This window comes from Hippocampus bargibanti, linkage group LG02, assembly GCF_051943395.1.
Source record: "Hippocampus bargibanti isolate YZ-2025 linkage group LG02, ASM5194339v1, whole genome shotgun sequence".
NCBI lineage: Eukaryota > Metazoa > Chordata > Actinopteri > Syngnathiformes > Syngnathidae > Hippocampus > Hippocampus bargibanti.
Window position 1 is genome coordinate 23912553 of NC_142735.1, and position 20359 is coordinate 23932911.

A 20359-nucleotide genomic window follows, 5' to 3' on the forward strand; every position below is an offset into this window, starting at 1 on the left:
GAGTGAGACATTAACTTTTTTTACAAATTAACCGGATACTGTTTTCTTTCTCACAGGATTATACTTGATTACGCGAGCGCTCGTTTGTGTGACGTTGCCGGTAAATAGATGGCGAGTCCTGCTAAGTCCTTCCCATTTCAGACCTTTTCTTGAAGACATTCGGAGAAAAAATGCAGTCTATTCGAAAGGAGAGTGACTGGCAAGGCCTGGTAAGCGAGGTAATTGCACCCTTCACGAATGCACACACGGGCTTTAGGTGATCGGGAGGAGCATATGGAGCCAGCAGGTGGGAGTGATGCTCAACTTTTTTTGTACGCAATTTCAACACATGTGGTTCCCAACAACTGGTTTATCAACTAATTTACTCGATGAAATGCGCCTCAGCTATAATTCCGTGGAGACGAGCGCCATTTAATGTTTCTTATCGTCACGTTACAACTCTGACTTTCTAATGTTTGCCTTTCCACTTATTGGGCAGGTAACCATTGTTGACATTTGCACAACCGCTTTAACAAATACCGGCAGTGTATATCTGAAATAATCAAAGGTGGGTGAAGTAGTCATGCATTAGACTAAAGCAGGTGTACTCACACTTTTTCAGCATACGAGCTACTTATAAAAACAACCAAGTCAAACAATGTATGTTGATGTACCTTGCATAACCTCTTCTTCTTTTCCTTTCGGCTTTTCCCTTCAGGGGTCGCCACAGCGAATCAATGTCCTCCATCTATCCCGGTTTTGTGCATCCTCTTCTCTCACACCAGCTACCTTCATGTCCTCCTTGACCACATAAACCTCCTCTTCAGTCTTCCTCTCGGTCTCCTGCCTGGCAGTTCAAGGCTCAGCATCCTTCTCCCGATATAGTCGGTCTCTCTCCTCTGGACATGTCCAAACCATCTCAGTCTGGCCTCTTTGACTTTCTCTCCAAAGCCTCTAATATGAGTTGTTCCTCTAATGTACTCATTCCTGATCCTATCCAACCTGGTCACTCCCAAAGAAAACCTCAACATCTTCAGCTCTGCTACCTCCAGCTCTGCTTCCTGTCTTTTTTTCAGTGGCACTGTCTCCAGTCCAAACATCATGGCTTGTCTCACCACTGTTTTATACACTTTTCCTTTCATCCTAGCGGAAACCCTCCTATCACACATCACACCTGATATTTTTCTCCAGCCGCTCCAGCCTGCCTGGACACGCTTCTTCACCTCTTTTTCACACTCTCCATTGCTCTGGATAGTTGACCCCAAGTACTTAAAATCCTCCACCTTCTTTATCTCTTCTCCCTGTAGAATCACTCTTGCACTTGGATCTCTCTCATTCACACACATATAGTCCGTCTTGCTGCGACTGATCTTCATTCCTCTCCTTTCCAGGGCATATCTCCACATCTCAAGTTTCTCCGCCCCCTGCTCCCCGTTTTCGCTACAGATCATAATGTCATCTGCAAACATCATGGTCTAAGGAGATGCTTGTCTAACATCGTCTGTCAGCCTGTCCATCACCATCGCAAATAAGAAGGGGCTCAGAGCTGATCCCTGGTGGAGTCCCACCTTCACCTTGAATTCCTCCGTCACACCGACAGCACACCTCACAACTGTCTTACAGTCATGATACATGTCTGACATACTTTCTGTCACTCCAGACTTCCTCATGCAATACCACAGCTCACCTCTGGGCACTCTGTCGTACGCTTTCTCCGGATCAACAAAGACACAATGCAATTCATTCTGACCTACTCTGTACTTCTCTATCAGCATTCTTAAAGCAAACACTGCGTCTGTCTTACTCTTTTTTGGCATGGAGCCATACTGCTGCTCACAAATGTTCACTTCTGCTCTTAGTCTAGCTTCAACTACTCTTTCCCAGAGTTTCATTGTATGGCTCATCAACTTTATTCCTCTGTAGTTAGTATAACTCTGCACATCTGCTTTGTTCTTAAAAAATGGGCACGAGTACACTTCATCTCCATTCTTCAGGCATCTGTTCACCATCTAAGATCTTGTTGAATAGTCAGGAACACCACCGCCACCTCTCCAAGACACTTCCATACCTCGATTGGTAAATCATCAGGCCCGAGTGCCTTTCCCCCCTTCATCCTCTTCGGCGCCCTCCTCACTTCATCCTTGCTAATGTTTGCTACGTCTTGGTCCACAACAGTCACGTGTTCTACTCTTTGTTCCTTCTAATTTTCCTCATTCATCAATTATTCAAAGTACTCTTTCCATCTTGCCATCACACAATTGGCACCTGTTAATAAATTGCCATCTCTATCCTTAATCACCCGAACCTGCTGCAGGTCCTTACCATCTTTGTCTCTCTGTCTCACCAGCCTGTAAAGATCAGTCTCGCCTTCCTTGCTGTTCAGCCGAGCATAAAAGTCATCATAGGCCTCTTGTTTGGCCTTTGCCACCTTTACTTTAACCGTGCGCTGCATCTCCTTGTACTGCTGTACTTCTAAGGCATTCCTAACAAACTCCTCTTTTAAGATAACCCCAACTCCATTTCTCTTTTTGTCTTCACCATGATAGAACAACTTAAACCCTGACCCAAAGCTTCTAGCCTTGCTCCCTTTCCACCTGGTCTCCTGGACACACAGTATGTCTACCTTCCTTCTCTGCATCATGTCAACCAGCTCTCGACCTTTACCTGTCATTGTTCCTCCATTCAAAGTTCCTACTCTTAGTTCTATACTCTTGGCGTTCCATTTCTCTATTTTCCTCCGGGCACACCTCCCTCCTCTCCTTCTTCGACCAACAGTAGTCCATTTTCCACTGGCACCCAGAAGGTCAACAGTACCAATGGCGGCCGTTGTTAACCCGGGCCTCGACCGATCCGGTATGGGATTCAGAGGTTTGATTCGCATATTTGTATTGGCAATTTTTTTTTACGTTGGATGCCCTTCCTGACACAACCGTCTGTATTTATCCGGGCTTGGGACCGGCACAATAAGACACTGGCTTGTGCCCCCTTGTGGCTACATTGATGTACCTTGCATAACTGAATAAGCCAATATTGCACAACACACATAATAACTACATATACATAACATAATAAATAACTATTAACATTTTTTGTAATTACCTGAGTTTACTTTGATGACTTGCACTGAATTGAATCAGCCAGGGACGCATAGTCCGGACAGTAGCTGCTGACAGCCAACGTCAAGCACATTTTCAAATGTTCATCAGTCATGGTGGAACGGTATTTGGACTTAATGATTTTCATGTAGGAAAAGGCTGACTCACATAAATAAGTGGAGTGGAATAATGCAGTCAAGGAGGTAGCACATTTCCTCATGTTGGGGTACTTGTCCTCTGTGAGTAAGTTCCAGAACTGTCCATGAGCCCTGGACTTCAGCTCAATGTTGGTTTGTAGAGTCAAAATCTCATCTTCCACTCCAGAAGAGCTGAAGTGAAACAGTGCTGCAATATTTGATGCGAGTGAATCAACCTCAGCATCTTCCTGAAAAGGATAGCACATGAATATAGCCACTGGCTCGAGCAAAGAAAGGTCTTGAAAGCGTTTGTCAAACTCTGGCAGACAATCCTTGATCTGCTCCATGTAGCGTGCACTGTCAAGTTGCTCACGGGCCTTCACTTGTGTCTCCAGCTCTGACTTCATGGCGCTGCAGCTTTTAGGTTAAATGCAACTTTCGTTTGAAAGCGTTAACGGAGCTAATCATATTGGTCACTGTTTTGTCTTTTCCTTGCAGCTCAAGATTGAGGTCATTCATCAAGTTTGTCAGATCAGTTAAAAATGCCAAGTCCAACAGCCATTGACCATCATTTAGTTGCTTTTATTCTGCATGTCCAGATACACGGAAAGACTCTTTGATCTCCGGACAGAGTTCTCGAAATCTTTGGAAGAATTTCCCACGACTAAGCCATCTCACATCAGTATGTAGCAACAACTCAGAGTGGTCGCAGTCAGCCTTCTCCAGATGTGCACGGAATAACCGTCTTTGAAGAGATCTGGCTCTAATAGAACAGGCCATCTTCGTTGCCACATCTTTTAAAATAGGTTTGGATCTGTTGCCCACCACCGCCACCAAAATCCATCCATCCTCATTAGGGTCGCGGGGGGTGCTGGAGCCTATCTCAGCTGTCTTCGGGCACGAGGCAGGGGACACTCTGAATTGGTTGCCAGCCAATCGCAGGGCACACAGACGTACAACAGTCACTCTCACACCGAGGGACAATTTGGAGTGGTCAATCTGCCTGCCCTGCATGTTTTTGGAGTGTGGGATGAAGCTGGAGGACCCGGAGAAAACCCACACGGGCCCGGGGAGAACATGCAAAATCCACACAGGGAGGCCGGACCGGGACGCGAACCGGCAACCTCCGCACTGTGAAGCCGGTGTGCTAACCACTCGATTACCGGACCGCCCCGCTACCAAAATGAATGACATACATTTATAAAACAACATATCAAAATCAAATCCTGCCAGAATATTTTTTTTCATCAACTTTGTAATGTAAGCGATCATGAAATGACACAATAATGTGTTTTCAAATGTCAGAAGCTCAAGTTAAAAACTGCCCGGATACATCCAAACTCGAGTAAAATACACATACCTGAGCATGTTATTTCTCACTTCAGGTAAAGATCTCTGTATGTTTGTGCTAGTTCCTGGTGTGTAAGCGCAAATTGGAGAGCAAAAAGGAGGCCCTCCTCATTCTATCCAAGGAACTGGACACATGTCAGCAAGAGCGAGACCAGTACAAGTTGATGGCAAACCAACTCAGAGAGCGCCACCAAGGACTGAAGAACAAGTACACGGAGCTCATTGTGAGTGTATGTTATTGATGTGCGTCAGCAGGCTTCTTGCCTTGTTGTTGTTTATTTATGTATTTTTGACGCTGATTGCCCCGATTTGTTTGTGATTTAGGAAGGCGACCCGTCTTTACCACCAGAGAAACGCAATCAGGTAAGTTTGTAAGAATGTTGTCGGGAGATCTTCTATAACTAACTGTCACATTTTCTGTTTGTATTCCGTTGCATAGTCTGAGTGATAAATTAGCTTGTTTTGTTGTGATTTTGACAACAATCCTGCTCGTAGATTAAGCTGATCTATGAAGTTGACGCGCTAATCACTGGACCACCAGACCGCCCATTACAGTAGCTCATTAAAAAACACATTACATGCACTTTTTAGCTCATTCACTGCCAGACGATGTACAAAAAGGCATCCACTCCAATGCCAGGGTTTTTCATTCATTCATTTTCACTCAGATTGCAGGACCCACAGAATATTGAGTTTTAGGACTACCACTACATAAACATTCAATGCGGCATTAGAAACCTTAGACTGTTCTTTCATCAGAAAAAAGAGTTAATTCCTAAATTATATGGGTCTGGAGTTATCTGAGGAGTAAATGGGGAGGGCTGTACAAAATACAATACAATACGTACATATTGATTTATTTAGTGCTTTAACAGCTGAAGCTCTAACAAAGCGCTAACATCCGTCTGTGTAAGCTCTCAGTCGTACAGGAGTGGTCCATCGATGAAAAGGTTTCTTCAGCCGTCATCTGTCCCCAACCTGAGAGTAGGGACCTATCATAGCAGTGTCCGACGCCGCCATGTCTGGACATTAGGGATATACAGTAAATCTCGTTATATCGATAGTCCCGGTTATATCGATACTATTTCTATGCACGCACGGAGAAAATTACATGCAAACAGGGTCGGATATATCGATAGTCCCGGTTATATCGATATTTTTTCGGACTCCCTTGAATATCAATATAACGAGACTTTACTGTATATATAGGGCCGATACTACCAGTAAGACTTTAGGTCGCTGAAGAAGCGAAACGTCCAACACCTTCAAAAAGTACAGGTGACGGCTGAAGAAACCTTTTCATCGAAAGCGCTAACATGGACAAAAGGCAAATGGTGCCCCCTCGTGGAAGGGAAAAACATTGCTAGAGGTCTGACCAGCACTTTATCGCGACCTCCCGTGAGAAAAAACAAAACCAGAACAAATTCGGCAATGGCGCTCCACGTCACGCTTTTCAATTCCTGAATACATTCGGGAATGGCAGCAAATGCGTAAAGAGCAAAAACTCTTGCTTTTAATGAACACGTATGCCTACTACACTACTGTCATTACAATTTGGTCACAGTGCTTCGAAATGGAGAACTAAGCACTGTATTTATTTTTCGCGGCGGTCTGTTATAAGTTTGTCAACGGTTCTAAAACTTTTTGATGTGGGCCAAATCCGCCATCTCATGGGGCCAGCTTTCATGGGGCCAGCTGTTTACCTCCCCTGTTGCAGGGCCTCTGAATGTCTGCTATGCTTCCTGTAGGTGAACATCATCCAGCTGCTGCGAGACTCCAAGGAGCGTGTGAAGCAACTAACCGAAGAGGCCAATGAGCTGACTCAGCGTCTATTGGAGGCTCAGGGGGATAACAAGGTGAGTGAAGAATGGCGCATGGTTCCATCCTCAACCGGGAGACGTTGCTAAAACCTGCCAACATTGTCATTCCTAACGGCGTCAGCTCTTGCGAATGACCATTACACGTCAGCGGCTCGGCGATGACGAGGTGGGCGCGCGTCATTTCCCCGCGCACGAACGTGAAGATCTGGTTTTACGACTAGAGAGAGCAGGCCATCAGGTCGGAAAGCCTCATCTGTTCGCAAATGGGATGTACTCATTTTCCACCCCGTAATTTTGCACATTTTCCGCTAGTTGGAAGAGATGGCGCACAACGTGAAAGCCGTGACGGACGAGCTCCACGACATGAAGGCGGAGCGCTCGGTGTATCGTGATAAAGCCGAGCGACTCAATGTGGAGCTCAACCACGTTCTGGGTAACCGGGATTCGCGCATCGTTGACGTGGACGCACTCTGCATGGAAAACCGGTAATGTGCATGCATTCCGTTTCTCTCTTCATGTTCGGGTTTTGAAGACATGTTCCACTGCAAAGGTATTTGCACGAGCGCTTCAAACAACTACAGGAGGAAGTGAACCTGCTGAAATCCAACATCATGAAGTACAAGGTAGAGACGATTGTTCAGGCGATCATTTTCTAGATAAGCCTATTTATTTATCTATCTATTTATTTATTTATTTACGTTTTTATTTATTAATTATTTTTAATGCATTTATTTTTGTTTATTTATTCATTCATTTATTTATACATTGGTGTGTTTATTTATCTATTTTTATTTTTATTTATTTAATTGTTTATTTATTTATTTGTCTGTTTGTTTATTTATTTATTTGTCTGTTTGTTTATTTATTTATTTGTATGTTGTTATTTTTATTTATATTTATTTAGTTATTTATTCATTTATTTATCAGTGTATTTATTTCTATGTGTTTATTTATTTTGTTGTTTACCTATTTATTTATTTTTATTTATGTAGTTATTTATTCATTTTTATTTATTTGTGCATTTATTCATCTGTGTGTTTATTTCTTTATTTATTTATCAGTGTATTTGTTCATCTGCGTGTTTTTAGTTAGTTGTTTATTTATTTTTATTTTTATTCATTTAGTTATTAATGCATTTATTTATCAGTGCATTTCTTAATCTGTGTGTTTTTTTATTTTTATGTACGTATTTGTATTTGTATTCATTGTGTTATTTATTTATTTATTTATTTATTTATTTATTTATTTATTTATTTATTCTATCAGTGTACTCGTCTGTGTGTTTATTTATTTAGTTATGTGTTTATTATTTATTTATTCACTTTAATGGTGGCATCATTGCAGGCAGCTCTAACAAGGAGGAAAAACTCAGGCAGTTACGAGAAGTCACACAGCTGTCCAATCACGGGGATCCTCTCGGCCGAGCGAGGTAACCAATGAGGAACCGCATAAAACGTTTTTCATGGTTTATTGGATTGATGACAAATTGAAAGGGCATCCTGAGGATGGCCCTCGAAGTCTGTATTTTTTGTTACGCTCCAACCTGGGTCGCTAGTGCCATGACGATACCCATCCTTATTCGTCTTCAACTTCACCTTTGGCCCATGAAAAGCTGTTATATGTTTTTGACTTATGCAATTGAGGTGACATTCATTTCTCTCCTTTGCAGTGGAGGAAATGCTCCTGGAGGAGCACGGCTGCAGTCTCCCAGCCACTCCTCAGTCCATTTGCGAGCTTAAATCCCTTGCCACAGCCCTGCTGGAGACCGTCCACGAGAAGAATCTTGTCATCCAGCACCAACAGCACACTAACAGGTGAGCGATTGATCGATCGGCGGCCTGGTCGGCTCTATTTTGTTGACTGCTGTTTCCTTTTTGTCCAAGACAATGTGCAAAAATAGGAGCTTGAGGAATCAAGCTGCTTTCGATGAGTTCATCTCAATGTGTTTACTTACTTCTTAATTTAATTGTTTGTTTATTTATGTATTTCAGGAAGTTTCTATTTATTTATTTATTTATTTATTTATTTATTTATTTATTTATTTATTGTGTTTATTTACATATTTACGCAATCTTTCTTCATTTATTGATGTATTTATTCATGTTTATTTATCTGTTTGTTTATCTATTTATGTGTGTACTTATTTACATGTGCATTTATTTATTTATTTATTTATTTATTTATTTATTTATGTGTTTGTTTGTTTATGTATTTATTATATGCTTTCTTCATTTAATTTACGTATTTATTTATTTTTGTTGGTTTGTTTGTGATTGTATTTTCACATGTGCATGTATTATTTATTTATTTAGGACAATTTTTCTTCATTTATTTATGTATTGATTCATATGTTTATCTGTTTGTTTATTAATTTATGTGTACTTATTTACATGTGAATTTATTATGTATGTGTTTATTTATTTATTTATTTGTTTATTTATGTATTTATGATAATGTTTCTTTATTTATTTGTGTATGTATGTATTAATATGTTTATTAATCTGTTTGTTTATTTATTTATGTGTGTATGTGTACTTATTTACATGTGTGTTCGATATGTATTTATTTGTTTTTATGTGTTCATTTATTTAATTGTCTGTTTATGTATTTTTGCATTTTTTCTTTGTTTGTTTGTGTATTTATTTATTTGTTTATTTATTTGTGTGTGTATGTGTGTATTTATTGACGTGTGCACTTATTTATTTATTTATTTTGCCTGGTTAAAAAAAAGGCCAGCCCAACTCCAGTGAATTTCCTCATAGTCTCAGTTATTATTATCACATTTATTAAAATGCAAAAAAAAAATATTATGGCAATGTAATGCAATACAAACCAATTTTTAGTTGCTCTCTTCTGCAAATACTAGACACATTAGGTTCCAGTCTACGAATCTCAAGAGCATTCGCCGCATGGTGTTCGCAAACCCCCTCAAATGAATTGCCTACCCTCACATTTCAGGATTCTCGGGAACCGAGTCGCCGACTTGGAAAGGAAGTTGAAGACGTTGGAGGTTGCCGGCTTTTGGAGTCTCCCAGGTACGTCTTTTCTGGATTCCAAAAAGCTCAACAAGCGCACATATTTCCTTCCTCTCATGCTTTGTGGGTGTGTCTTTATCCCCTTCTTTGCGGCGGCTGCTTCTCAGGCCTCACCTACCGCGTGTCCGTGGGAATTGGGAGTATGTACACTATTCTTCTTGTGTCACCTTTTGTTTGCCATGAGTCAACTCCATCCACCATCCATAGTGCAGTTCCCTTTTGTCCCACTGGGGTTCAGTGTCGTGCCACATTTAAAGCATCAATGGAGACCGGGTGGGAGGCGGAGGGGGAAGGAAGGGGTGACGTGCTTCCGACCTGTCACCACCATCATTCTACGCCATAAAACTGACAAGCGTCCATTATGGAAAATGATTGCCCACATTACAAACACATTTAGGGGGCGAATGTGGCGTTATTAGGGGATTTGTAGGCGCCTGAAAGAGAGGTGTGAGCTTGATGTGTACCAAGCAGGACGGAATGAAACGGGCCAACTATTTGTTTTTGAGTGAAATACACATGATTGACAACCCCCCTCGGCGCCCAATGGGCCCGAAACAAAAGCATTTGTGCGCATCCATTTTGGGGTGGGGGGATTGTTTTTGCCTCACACTTGAATGGTTAGTCGTGAAAAGGTTGATGAGCACATTTGGCAGGTTTGTGTGTGTTTGCGACGCCATCGGCAACGTATGGTGTCAGAGCAAGAGGTGCGCAGCCATCACTAATGAAAACAGATGACGGCAAAGTTGAGGCCACTTTTGATGCGGGGGAGGCACAGCCGTACTTTTATGGACGTGACGGTAATGCTAACTGATCTTAAAAACGATTTTTCAAACGTGAGCGGGCCATGCGTGGGACGAAGTATCGCCTTGTGTGTGCTGCACTCCGAATAAGTGACTCCCAACTACCGTGTCGTCGGAAAGCAGCACATTTGCCGCAGAAAATTGTTCGATATGGCTTCATTGCTAGTCATTGAATGTATCAATATACGTCAATCACCACTGGGAATCGAATCTGGCTCCAGCAAGTTTTGTTCTAACCGACCAATCAGGGGAAAGATGAACAATGTTGTCATCAAACATCAATTTGCTTCATTCTTCATGTAGTTTTTAGTTTTTTGGACCCGCACGACTTATTGGACCTTTGGCAGATTTGATTCAGGTGACAACACGCAGTGGCTTAAAGGACAACCGACGTCTCCGGACAAGTTGTGTCCATAATTTGTAAAATGACTTCTACTGAGCGTATTTTACAAAGATTCCATCGCATATAGCTATATTTTACGTTTTAAGAATTGCGCTGAATATTCCGGAAGTCTTGTTTCTGAGTTGGTGACGAGTCCTTACGTTATGTCACTGAAGGAAAGCCCCTGACCGAAAAAAGGACACATTGTAGCAGTCCTTCCATCACGTCAATGCATTTTGCTTTACTTGTTTGGTCTGAAAACTTTGTGTTGCACCAAAAAGAGGCAGAAGAGGGCGACAAAGCTCCGTGTAAGGAATTAATCAGCCTGTGGAAACGTGCTGATTAATTCTTTACACGGAGCTCTGTCGCCATTTTCTGCCTCTTTTCTTGGACGCTACATTGCAGTCCAGATTCCTCAAAATGACATGGAATGACTTCTTTAATCGATTGCAAACATGTATGCTTTCCTCTTCAGAACTAGTTGAATCATATTCATAACTGGATGAGTAACAAGAAAGCATATTCTCCGAATCTGAAGCCATTGTTTTGATTCTCCAACAAGGCAAGACGTCTTGGGGAGACACCACGAACAAGGGGGCGGGACCTTCTGAAACTGGCCACTTCCGGGTTCATTTTTTTTGCAGATTTTGGACCCTTTAAGTCATTTTTATTGGTGTTTTGCATTTGACTAAAAGTATCATACTGCGTGTTTTGGGTATTTTGGATGCTATAAAATGTTTTTCTGATGTCAGTTAGGAAACAAAAAAGTGATGTCGGTTGTCCCTTAAATTAGATTGGATAAATAACTAAAATATTTGATCCATATTCAAATACTGGAAGCAGTCAAGACAAAAGCAATGTTGACACAGTTATCTCGAAAGACAAATGTAGATAACTTTATTGATTACTTGATTTTAAAAGTTAGATAACATGTTAATTTATTAGTTACTTCAGATGCATGCCGACAACATGCCTAATAATGTTATTATTTTTATTTGTTTTATTCATTTTTTATTTGTTATTTTTTTTGCCAGAACTTTATTGTAAGTGCATTTTATAATGTGATGTTTAAGTATTCAGTTTTGATCATAAATAAATAAATTGACAAATACATACATAAATAAATGAATACATAAATGAATAAATAACAAAATAAAAAAATGAATAAATAAACATAAATAAATTAAAATATAAATAAAGACTGTTTTTTCCACAACTTTTTTTTTTGATGAAGCTACTGGACACTTTGCCTCCAGTACAACAAACATTTTCATCTTTAACTGTTATTTTCCTTTATTATCATGCACATGTGAGACATCAAAAACGTGAAAACGTGACTTGATGTGTAGTCACCCCCCTCCCTCCCGTCTCACATAATAGGGCATAGATGACCTCATCCCATTTTGGTTCACGGTTCTAATTTTAAATTGTTTCCCTTTTTTCAGTTTTATGTTCTATTTATGCTGTGCTTTGTGTTTATTATTTGACTTTATGTTAGCAGTTTTGTAAAGTGCTTTGGCTGTTGACTAAACAAAACTTTTGTTCTGGTAGGAACGCAGGGCGAGGTGCCATCCAATGAGAACCTCCCGCCGGGTCTCCGTCCAACGCAGGCGGCCTCTCATCCTCACTGTCCGCCTTCAGGTAAGGTGTGTGCAGTCGGCCCACTGGCAAGATGGCACGAAAATCCCCGTTAGCTCACGCGCCCGTCACCTCGGCCCCCTCGTCTCCGCAATGACGCGTGTTGCCCAAATGCCGTGGCATTTGGAGAATGGGAGGCAAATTCTCGCCCGCTGACATTCACAAACTTCTCTTGAAAGACGACCATGTGTGAAATGTATTCGTAAAGGAGGAAGGCGGGGTGGGGTTAAATATGGATGCCGGACTAAAGTAACATCGTTCTCCTCCCATGTTCGTCTGCGGGCCCTTTGAGAGTCTTTAACCTTTCTTTTTCCTTTTCCATGCGTGTCCACAAATATGGGTCAGTAATCCCCCAAAGTGCGGCCACATTTTGGTGAAGAAGCAGAACTAAGCTGTTGCTGTCACATGTCCCCTCGTCACTGTCGCTGTGGCTATATTTAGACTGTTGCTATGGAAGTACTCCAGCCACAATTGAAATAACATCGTCTGTGTTGACCAAACATAGAATATCCACTTAGCATTGACGGCTAGTAAGGGTAATGGCCTGTGAAAGCCATCAGATGGCGCCGCTAGTGCTACTCTCAGTGAAGTCGCAATGTTGTTGCAGATTACGCGCACTTATTCACGATAATGACGAATAAAAGTCGAAAGTTCCTCGCAACCTGTGATTTTTATATAAATGAGAACTGATGTCAGAAAACAAAAAAAATACATTTTCCGGGAACGATTAACATAATCCTTTTTCGAGTCAGGTAATTATATGAAAGTTGCTCTTGTACTTTCACAAAATATTACTGGACTTCTTCCATTGAATTCAACATCATGTTGTCACATTATTTTTAAATCATTCACTACCAGTCAATGTGTCCACTCCAGTGCCAGGGTTTTTGTAATTTTCACTCAAATTCCAGGACTCACAGAAAATTAAGTTTTAGGACTACATAAAGATTCAATGCAGCGTAAGAAACCTTAGACTCTCTTCTTTCATCAGAAAATGAGTTAGTTGCTAAGTTATATGGGTCTGGAGTTATGTGAGCTTGAAATGGGGGCGACTGTACAAAAGGTAAATGCTACCCCTTTGTGGTATTTCCAGAGGTCTGACCGTAGCTTGAAACGCATCCCCCCTCAGGAAAAAATAAAAGCTGTATAAATGTGGGAATGGCAGTGAATGAGTTAAAGAGATTGACACCGGTGATTTTGAGGGGTACTTTCACCTGCCATGCATGCATGTTATTGGAATGTGGGAGGGATACAGAGTACCCCGAGAAAACCCACGCAGTCACGGGGAGAACATGCGAGACACCACACAGGAAGGCCGGATACCCAATCGAACGCTGTACCTCGGCACTCTAAGGGCGAATGTGCGAACCGTTTGACCACCGTGACTTCCACCGTTATTTTATATTTTATTTTAAAAAGTAATTTTGTTCAGTGAAGTCTTGAACGATCAAACATTTATTTAAACATTTAAAGAAAAGTAGTCTCCTTTTATTAATTCATTCACTTCCATTCTCGAAATTATTCGGTAAGTAAAAAGCGTGGAGCGCCATTCTTAAATTTGTTTGGGTTTTGGTTTTTCTTGTGGGGGGGGGGAATCAAGCTTCGGTCAGACCTGTAGCAAAGTTTTTCCCGCCAACAGGGGGCCAGCATTTGCCTTTTGTACAGCCGCCCCCATTTCAAGCTCGGATAACTCCAGACCCATAAAACTTAGGAATTAATTCTTTTTTCTCATGAAAGAAGCGACTCTAAGGCAGGGGTGGGGAAACTTTTTGACTCGCGGGCCGCATTGGGTTCTAAAATTTGACAGAGGGGCCGGGCCGGGAGCAAGTTATGTCCATAATTTATAAAATCACTTCAAATGACTTCGACTGAGCGTATTTTACAAAGATTCCGTGTTTTTGAGGCAAACAGGCGGGGGTGAATGTCGCACCCAAAAATGGCCACCGCTGTTGTGAGGAATTAATCAGCCCGTTTCCACAGGCTGATAAATCCACAGCATATAGCTATAGTTTACGTTTTAAGACTTGCGCTGAATATTCATGAAGTCTTGTTTTCGAGTTGATGATGATCTCCATGTGACGTCACGTTTGGACCGCCCCTGACCGAGAAAGCGACATACAATGCATTTTGGGTACTTTGTTTGGTCTGAAAACTTCGTGTTGATGGCAAAATTAGAAGGAAAACACATAAATAACGCGATGGTGAATCGTTGTGTGTTGCACCAAGACAACTATTTGATATTCGCTGACACAAATTCCCAGCTGACAAATCAGCCCATTTACAACGGAGCTTGGGCGCAATCTTCTGCATTTTCTGGGTGCTACATTGCTGTCATTGGCGGCTCGAATTGATATGGGAGGACTCCTTGAATCAATTGCAAACATTTATGCTTTCCTCTTCAGAACTATTTGAATCATATTCATAACTGGATGAGTAACAAGAAAACATCTTCTCCGAATCTGAAGCCATTGTTTTGATTCTCGATCAAAGGCAAGATGTGTTGGCGTGACGTCACAAACAAGGGGGCGGGACCTTCTGAAACTGACTATTTCCGGATTCATTTTGAAGTCATTTTTATTGGTGTTTTTCATTTAAGTAAAAATATCAGCCTGCCTTATTTGGGTATCTTAGATGCTATAAAACGTTTTTCTGATGTCAGTAGGAAACAAAAACAAAAAATGGTGCCGGTTGTCCTTTAAATGTAGTATGTACAAACCTCATAGCACAGTAAGAACACTACAACCCAATTTATTATCTGTCTTTCAAATGTGAAAAATATCCCTGATCAATTAATAAATTTGGCTCAAGGAATATGGCGTTTACATACTATTTCGCAGATACTTGGAGGAGGAAAGGGAAATAGATTAAAATAACATATGCACTGTGATTTATCAAGATTGCGTCTGTTTTTAAGTTTCCATCGAAGGGGCAAAGAAATCAACATTTATTGAAAAATGGAATCACTTTCAACATTCAAAACATATTATTACACAACGAAATATTCAGGCTCAATAATACCTACTTGTGTTAAATTCCGCCAAATCATAGATGGTTTGTCCTGACGGCGCGCTCAACAAACTCTCCACTGACTCCCTCGCCCTCACGCACAAACAATACACGTGTACCGTCGCCGAGCACACAGACATACGCTACCTGCAGTTGAAATTTGCATACTCGGCACGGCAGCCAATCAGAAGCCTGCTTCTTTCTTCCGGACTTTCGCAAGCGTTATAAAGTCGTGCAATTGCATGTCGTTTTCCAAAATAGATGCACAGAACTTCAGCCCAGAAGAAAGATTCAAAAGAAGCTAACAACATATGTGACGCTACAAAACGTAAATTTACATTAAACTGTAAAGTGTACGTGAGACTTATGAAAGGGGCTTAGTGGCTCGTAGGAAGCAATGGAAACGTCGCATTGTGCACCGCAATGACAATCGACTACTGCAGCAAAATCTCCAGCCATGCACATTTACTGTAAATTAAGCAAGGTAGCACTTATAGTAGGTACATTCTTGATTTAAAAAAGAACTTTATACCTTGTGACAATGTTTTTAATTGGGATTAGTTGTCTCATTGTGCTTCAAGTTGTGAAGAATGGGCCAGGCAACTTTTCAGTTATCTGCCCTGTTGTTCTCTCACTTTTTGTCATGAGTTTTAGACACTCTTTGTACTATAATTTGGGCAAGTTCGGCGGGCCGGATTAAAAAGCCTAACGGGCCGTATGTGGCCCGCGGGCCGTAGTTTGCCCATGTCTGCTCTAAGGTTTCTTACGCTGTATTGAATCTTAGTATAGTCCAAAAACTCGCCATTCTGTGGGTCCTGCAATTTGAATGAAAATGACAAAAACCCTGTCACTGGAGTGGACACATTTTTACACATCGTCTGTCAGTGAATGAGTTAAGGGAAATTTAGGAGTCTAAAAATAAGTGTGGTAATGCAATTTTTAATGAACTATTATTAAAAAAAATCACTGGTAAAATTACACTTCCAATTGAGAGGCAAAAGCGAGTGTCATTTTATTTTTTTTATTTATGATAAGTAGGGTTGTCAATAGCTGTTGAATGCAACTATAAAACAAACGGAAATGTAACTAAATTACCTTTAAAAGTCAACAAGTTACCGTTAAAAGCAAGTAATTTGTAAAGTAAATCACTTATTTCTTCAAGGCAACGCCGTACACGACCCAAGTTTCCATGAATCATTGTGTCGAGACTGCCACACGGCCGCTGGCGACCTTGGCGCAGATGGCATGCCACAGCTGGTGGTGGCAGCGGCGCAGACGAACGAGATTGACGGCAGACGAGATGACCCAGCGACCCCGACGGAAGAAGACGGACGGAATCCCTTGGAGGAAGCGGAGCGGGAAGCCTCAGAACCAGACGATGTGGTGGCAACAGTGGAGGAGGGAGAGGAAGCGCCGCTGGCGTTGGACACCTCACCCAGCCAATTGGCTCTTATCTATCATATATAAACGCAACTCCGGAAGAGGACGTCGAGCTGTGTGCCGTGATATGTCATCGCTTGCCGTTGCTTTTGCATCTCCTTGCTTCATTCAAAACAAATCAATTTGAGACAGCACAATCGACCATTTTACCATTTTGATCTGTAAAATAGGTCAGAAAATTGGCATAGGTGTTGATCATTGTGACTTTCAAGATAAAAGGGACGTTTTTTGTTGTTGTTGTAAAAGTCTTTTTTGGAAGTTGATCATCCCGCCTAGAATCAGTGGCAAGAAATTAAATACTGACTGTTGAGAGGGTGAACCTCCCTCTCCCCACAGGTAACAGCTGGCCTCTCCATGTAAAATGCCACAAACCAGGAAGCGCTAACCGCGCGCAATTTGCTATTTTTAATCTCCACGCTACTAAATAAATTGGAAGGCAGCGTGAACCCGTTGCCAGCCAGCTGATTTGGCACGCCGCAAAGAGCCCCCCTTTTCCTTCCTGAGCCAGGAGCCGAACTTTCTCAAGTGTGAACTCATGAAGTCGTAAGACGATAGCAGCTCCATTTTGGATTCCTCATCAGGAATCTTTGCACGCCTTCCAAACACCGAAGAGATTTGCAAAATTGTTTGGGGAGAAAACAATATTTTGCCAAGAAGATTTTGGAGCTCTTCTGGGCATGTGTGACATACATTCATTCCCTCAACATAAATCCCAACAACAATCAGCTACGACTGCAAATATCATGAAACGATTGTAGACAAATATAGTTCGCAATGAATAGATACAGTAAAGTCTCGTTATATCGATATTCTCTGGAGTCGGAAAAAATATCGATATAACCGGACTATCGATATATCCGGTCCTGCGCCGAACTGCATTAAAAGAGCAATAAATGAGGAATCTTTGATATGGCATGTAATTTTCTCCTTGAGTTCATGGATTGCGTATCTAGCATGCTTTTGTACTCTAGTAGTGCAGAAGTAAAAAATAAATTTATGCATTCAATAAAAATGTCATTTAATATTTTCATAACGCACTCTTGCAATAGTGACTCTGAGTAGCACTCTACATTGTTCAATACATGAGAGAAACCATGAACGCCAGCATGTACATACCGGATGAAAAATAGTGATTATTGCATGCGATAAAGCTATCTGAATACAACACAATGGAATACATGTATGGAAAACAAAAACTGCAAGGTTTACTTATGTTGATAAAGTATTCTGCGGCACGTCGAACTCTTTCGCAATGGAGGATTTGCTTGTTGGATTCTCCTACACAGCCACTATTGCCTTGTACTTCGTTCCGATGTCACAATTCTTACGTTTCCCCATGGTTGAAATTGGTGTTGAACAACTGTACTGTATATGAGAAGACTACAGTATGTTTCAGATGCTATTGCAGCAGTAATGAAAGATGTGAGCTCTGCTACACCGTTTTTGTAGTGCTCAAAGATGACAGTGCAAGACATGTGAACAGATACAGAGTTCGCTAATGGTGGTACTGTATTGAAGTCCTTAAGGAAATATCGATTAATCTTAAGCTGCTTTTGTATCGATATAAGCAGACCAAATTGGCTGGCGGGAGATGAAAAGGGCACCGTAGTAACCGGATTATCGTAATAACCAGGTATCGTACTCACCGGAACTAATTATACATAAAAGACTAGAAATTTGCAGTCAAATGAAAATAGTATCGTAATAAGCAGCACTATCGATATAACCGATATCGATATAACAAGACTTTATTGCATTTTTAAAATTGTACTGCACATATGTTTTATTCAGTTCCCTGATTGACACAAAGGGGGCAGTAAGCACGTTTCATGACTGATCAGTCGACACAGGGCCAAACCCATTTGTAAAATGGCCCAATACTATCAGTCGCTGATTTCATCATTTTCAATCATTTAACTCATTCACTGCCATTCCCGAATTTATTTGGTAATTGAAAAGCATGACGTGGAGCGTAATTCCCAAATTTGTTCGGGTTTTGGTTTTTCTTGCTTGCAGATTAAGCTTTGGTCAGACCTCTGGCAATGGTTTTCCTCCAACGCGGGGGGAGCATTTGCCTTTTGTACAGTAGCCCCCACTTCCATTGCAGATAACTCTAGAGCAAAATAAGATTGACGAAAACTTTTTTTTGTTATGAAAGAAAAGAGTAAGCTTTCTTATGCTGCATTCAAAGTTTATGTAGTCCTAAAAGTCAATATTCTGTGAGTCCTGAAATTTGAGTCAACATGACAAAAACCCTGTCACTGGAATGGCACATTTTTGCACATTGTCTGGCAGTGAATGAGTTAAGGAGGGAAAACGGCATTGAAGGTGTGGTCAATAATTGTATGTGATCTTTTATTCGTTTCAAAAATACAGTAAAGTCTCGTTATATCGATATCGGATATATCGATAGTCCCGGTTATATCGATACTATTTCTATGCACGCACGGAGAAAATTACATGCAAACAGGGTCGGATATATCGATGGTGCCGGTTATATCGATATTTTTTCGGACTCCCTTGAATATCGATATAACGAGACTTTACTGTATTACCAGTTTTACCAGATATTTGACTATTATTCAAGTCCTTATAACTTTTGGGATCAACTGAAAAGACTAATAAAATGTCATTATTGTTAAATATCATTTCATATCTTCTTCTTTTCCTTTCGGCTTTACCATTCATGGGTCGCCACTGCGAGTCAGTGTCCTCCATCTGACAAACATCATTTAATATGGCAATTTGAATGTCGATACATATTTTGGCAAGTATCAACAAAGTCGATCTGCTTAACTCATTCACTGCCATACGATGTGCAGAAATGTGTCCACTCCAGTGCCAGGGTTTTTGCCATTTTCACTAAAAGTCCAGGACCCACTGAATATCGAGTTTTAGGACTGCATAAACATTCAGGGCACACATGGGCACACACCCGCAAGAAAAAAACTCAACTCGAACAAATTTGGGAATGGCGCTCTACATCATGCTTTTCAATTCCGAAATACATTTGGGAATGGCAGTGAATGAGTTAATTTGCTTTTGTTTTCCAGATAAAATGTGCTGGGCCAAATTTTGGCAATGAGCCTTAAGACACCTGCACCCTAACTAATGATGCAACTCATGTTTTATTTTTTTACTTTATGAATTTTACAGAAGGAAACAGCACACCACCAGTAACACAAATACAGTATCTCAGCAAAAGTCGTGTTGTACCTTCATCTCATTTTTATTGTAAACTTGGCAGTTTTTCTGTTACCTTTTCCAACAATTTCACGACACAGCTGGCGGGGTCACCACCATGCACATGGGCTCCAATAAGTGTGACCGTCATCATCATCATCACCTCACAGAAGGTTGAAGGACGAAGATGGGCTTTTCGGAGGCCGCACTTTCCAAACTGGGGTTAATGACACTCGTAAGCGTCTGATTCTTTTTCATCTTTGCGGTGGCCCAAGCTGTTCTCGTATCTTGGGAGACGGCTTGGATGCCGGCAGCTTTTGGGGGCACATGACTTGACAAGTGTAACTTTCTGCTGTGCTGCTGACAGGCCTTGTTATTAGCTGTCAGAAAGGGGCAGCAGTGCAGCAGAGGGAAACAGGCAGAGGTTATCACTCCTCTTTTGAGATGGAATCACAAGTGAAGGTGAACAAAAGCTTGCTCAGCCTCCGGCTCCA

The 20359-nt window shown here is 41.2% G+C and overlaps 1 protein-coding gene across 10 annotated transcripts; it reads left to right on the plus strand.

Annotated features, from left to right (window-relative positions):
- The first annotated feature begins 97 nt into the window (after positions 1–97).
- Positions 98–19286, plus strand: LOC148902081 (coiled-coil domain-containing protein 149-like). 10 transcript variants are annotated; one of them, XM_088990363.1, is made up of 14 exons: positions 129–218; positions 479–547; positions 698–4785; positions 4886–4924; positions 6310–6417; positions 6503–6619; positions 6694–6866; positions 6932–7004; positions 7726–7810; positions 8051–8195; positions 9340–9416; positions 9524–9556; positions 12150–12239; positions 16405–19286. In XM_088990363.1, the coding sequence occupies exons 3-14, from the start codon at positions 4726–4728 to the stop codon at positions 16707–16709; spliced, it is 1305 nt and encodes a 434-aa protein (XP_088846489.1). In that variant the 5' UTR covers positions 129–218; positions 479–547; positions 698–4725; the 3' UTR covers positions 16710–19286. The 10 variants fall into 10 exon arrangements, with proteins under 10 accessions (XP_088846482.1, XP_088846484.1, XP_088846490.1 ...); XM_088990356.1 differs by lacking the exon at positions 479–547 and having other exon boundaries at positions 98–218; positions 4624–4785; XM_088990364.1 differs by lacking the exon at positions 479–547 and having other exon boundaries at positions 106–218.
- Positions 19287–20359: the final 1073 nt, after the last annotated feature.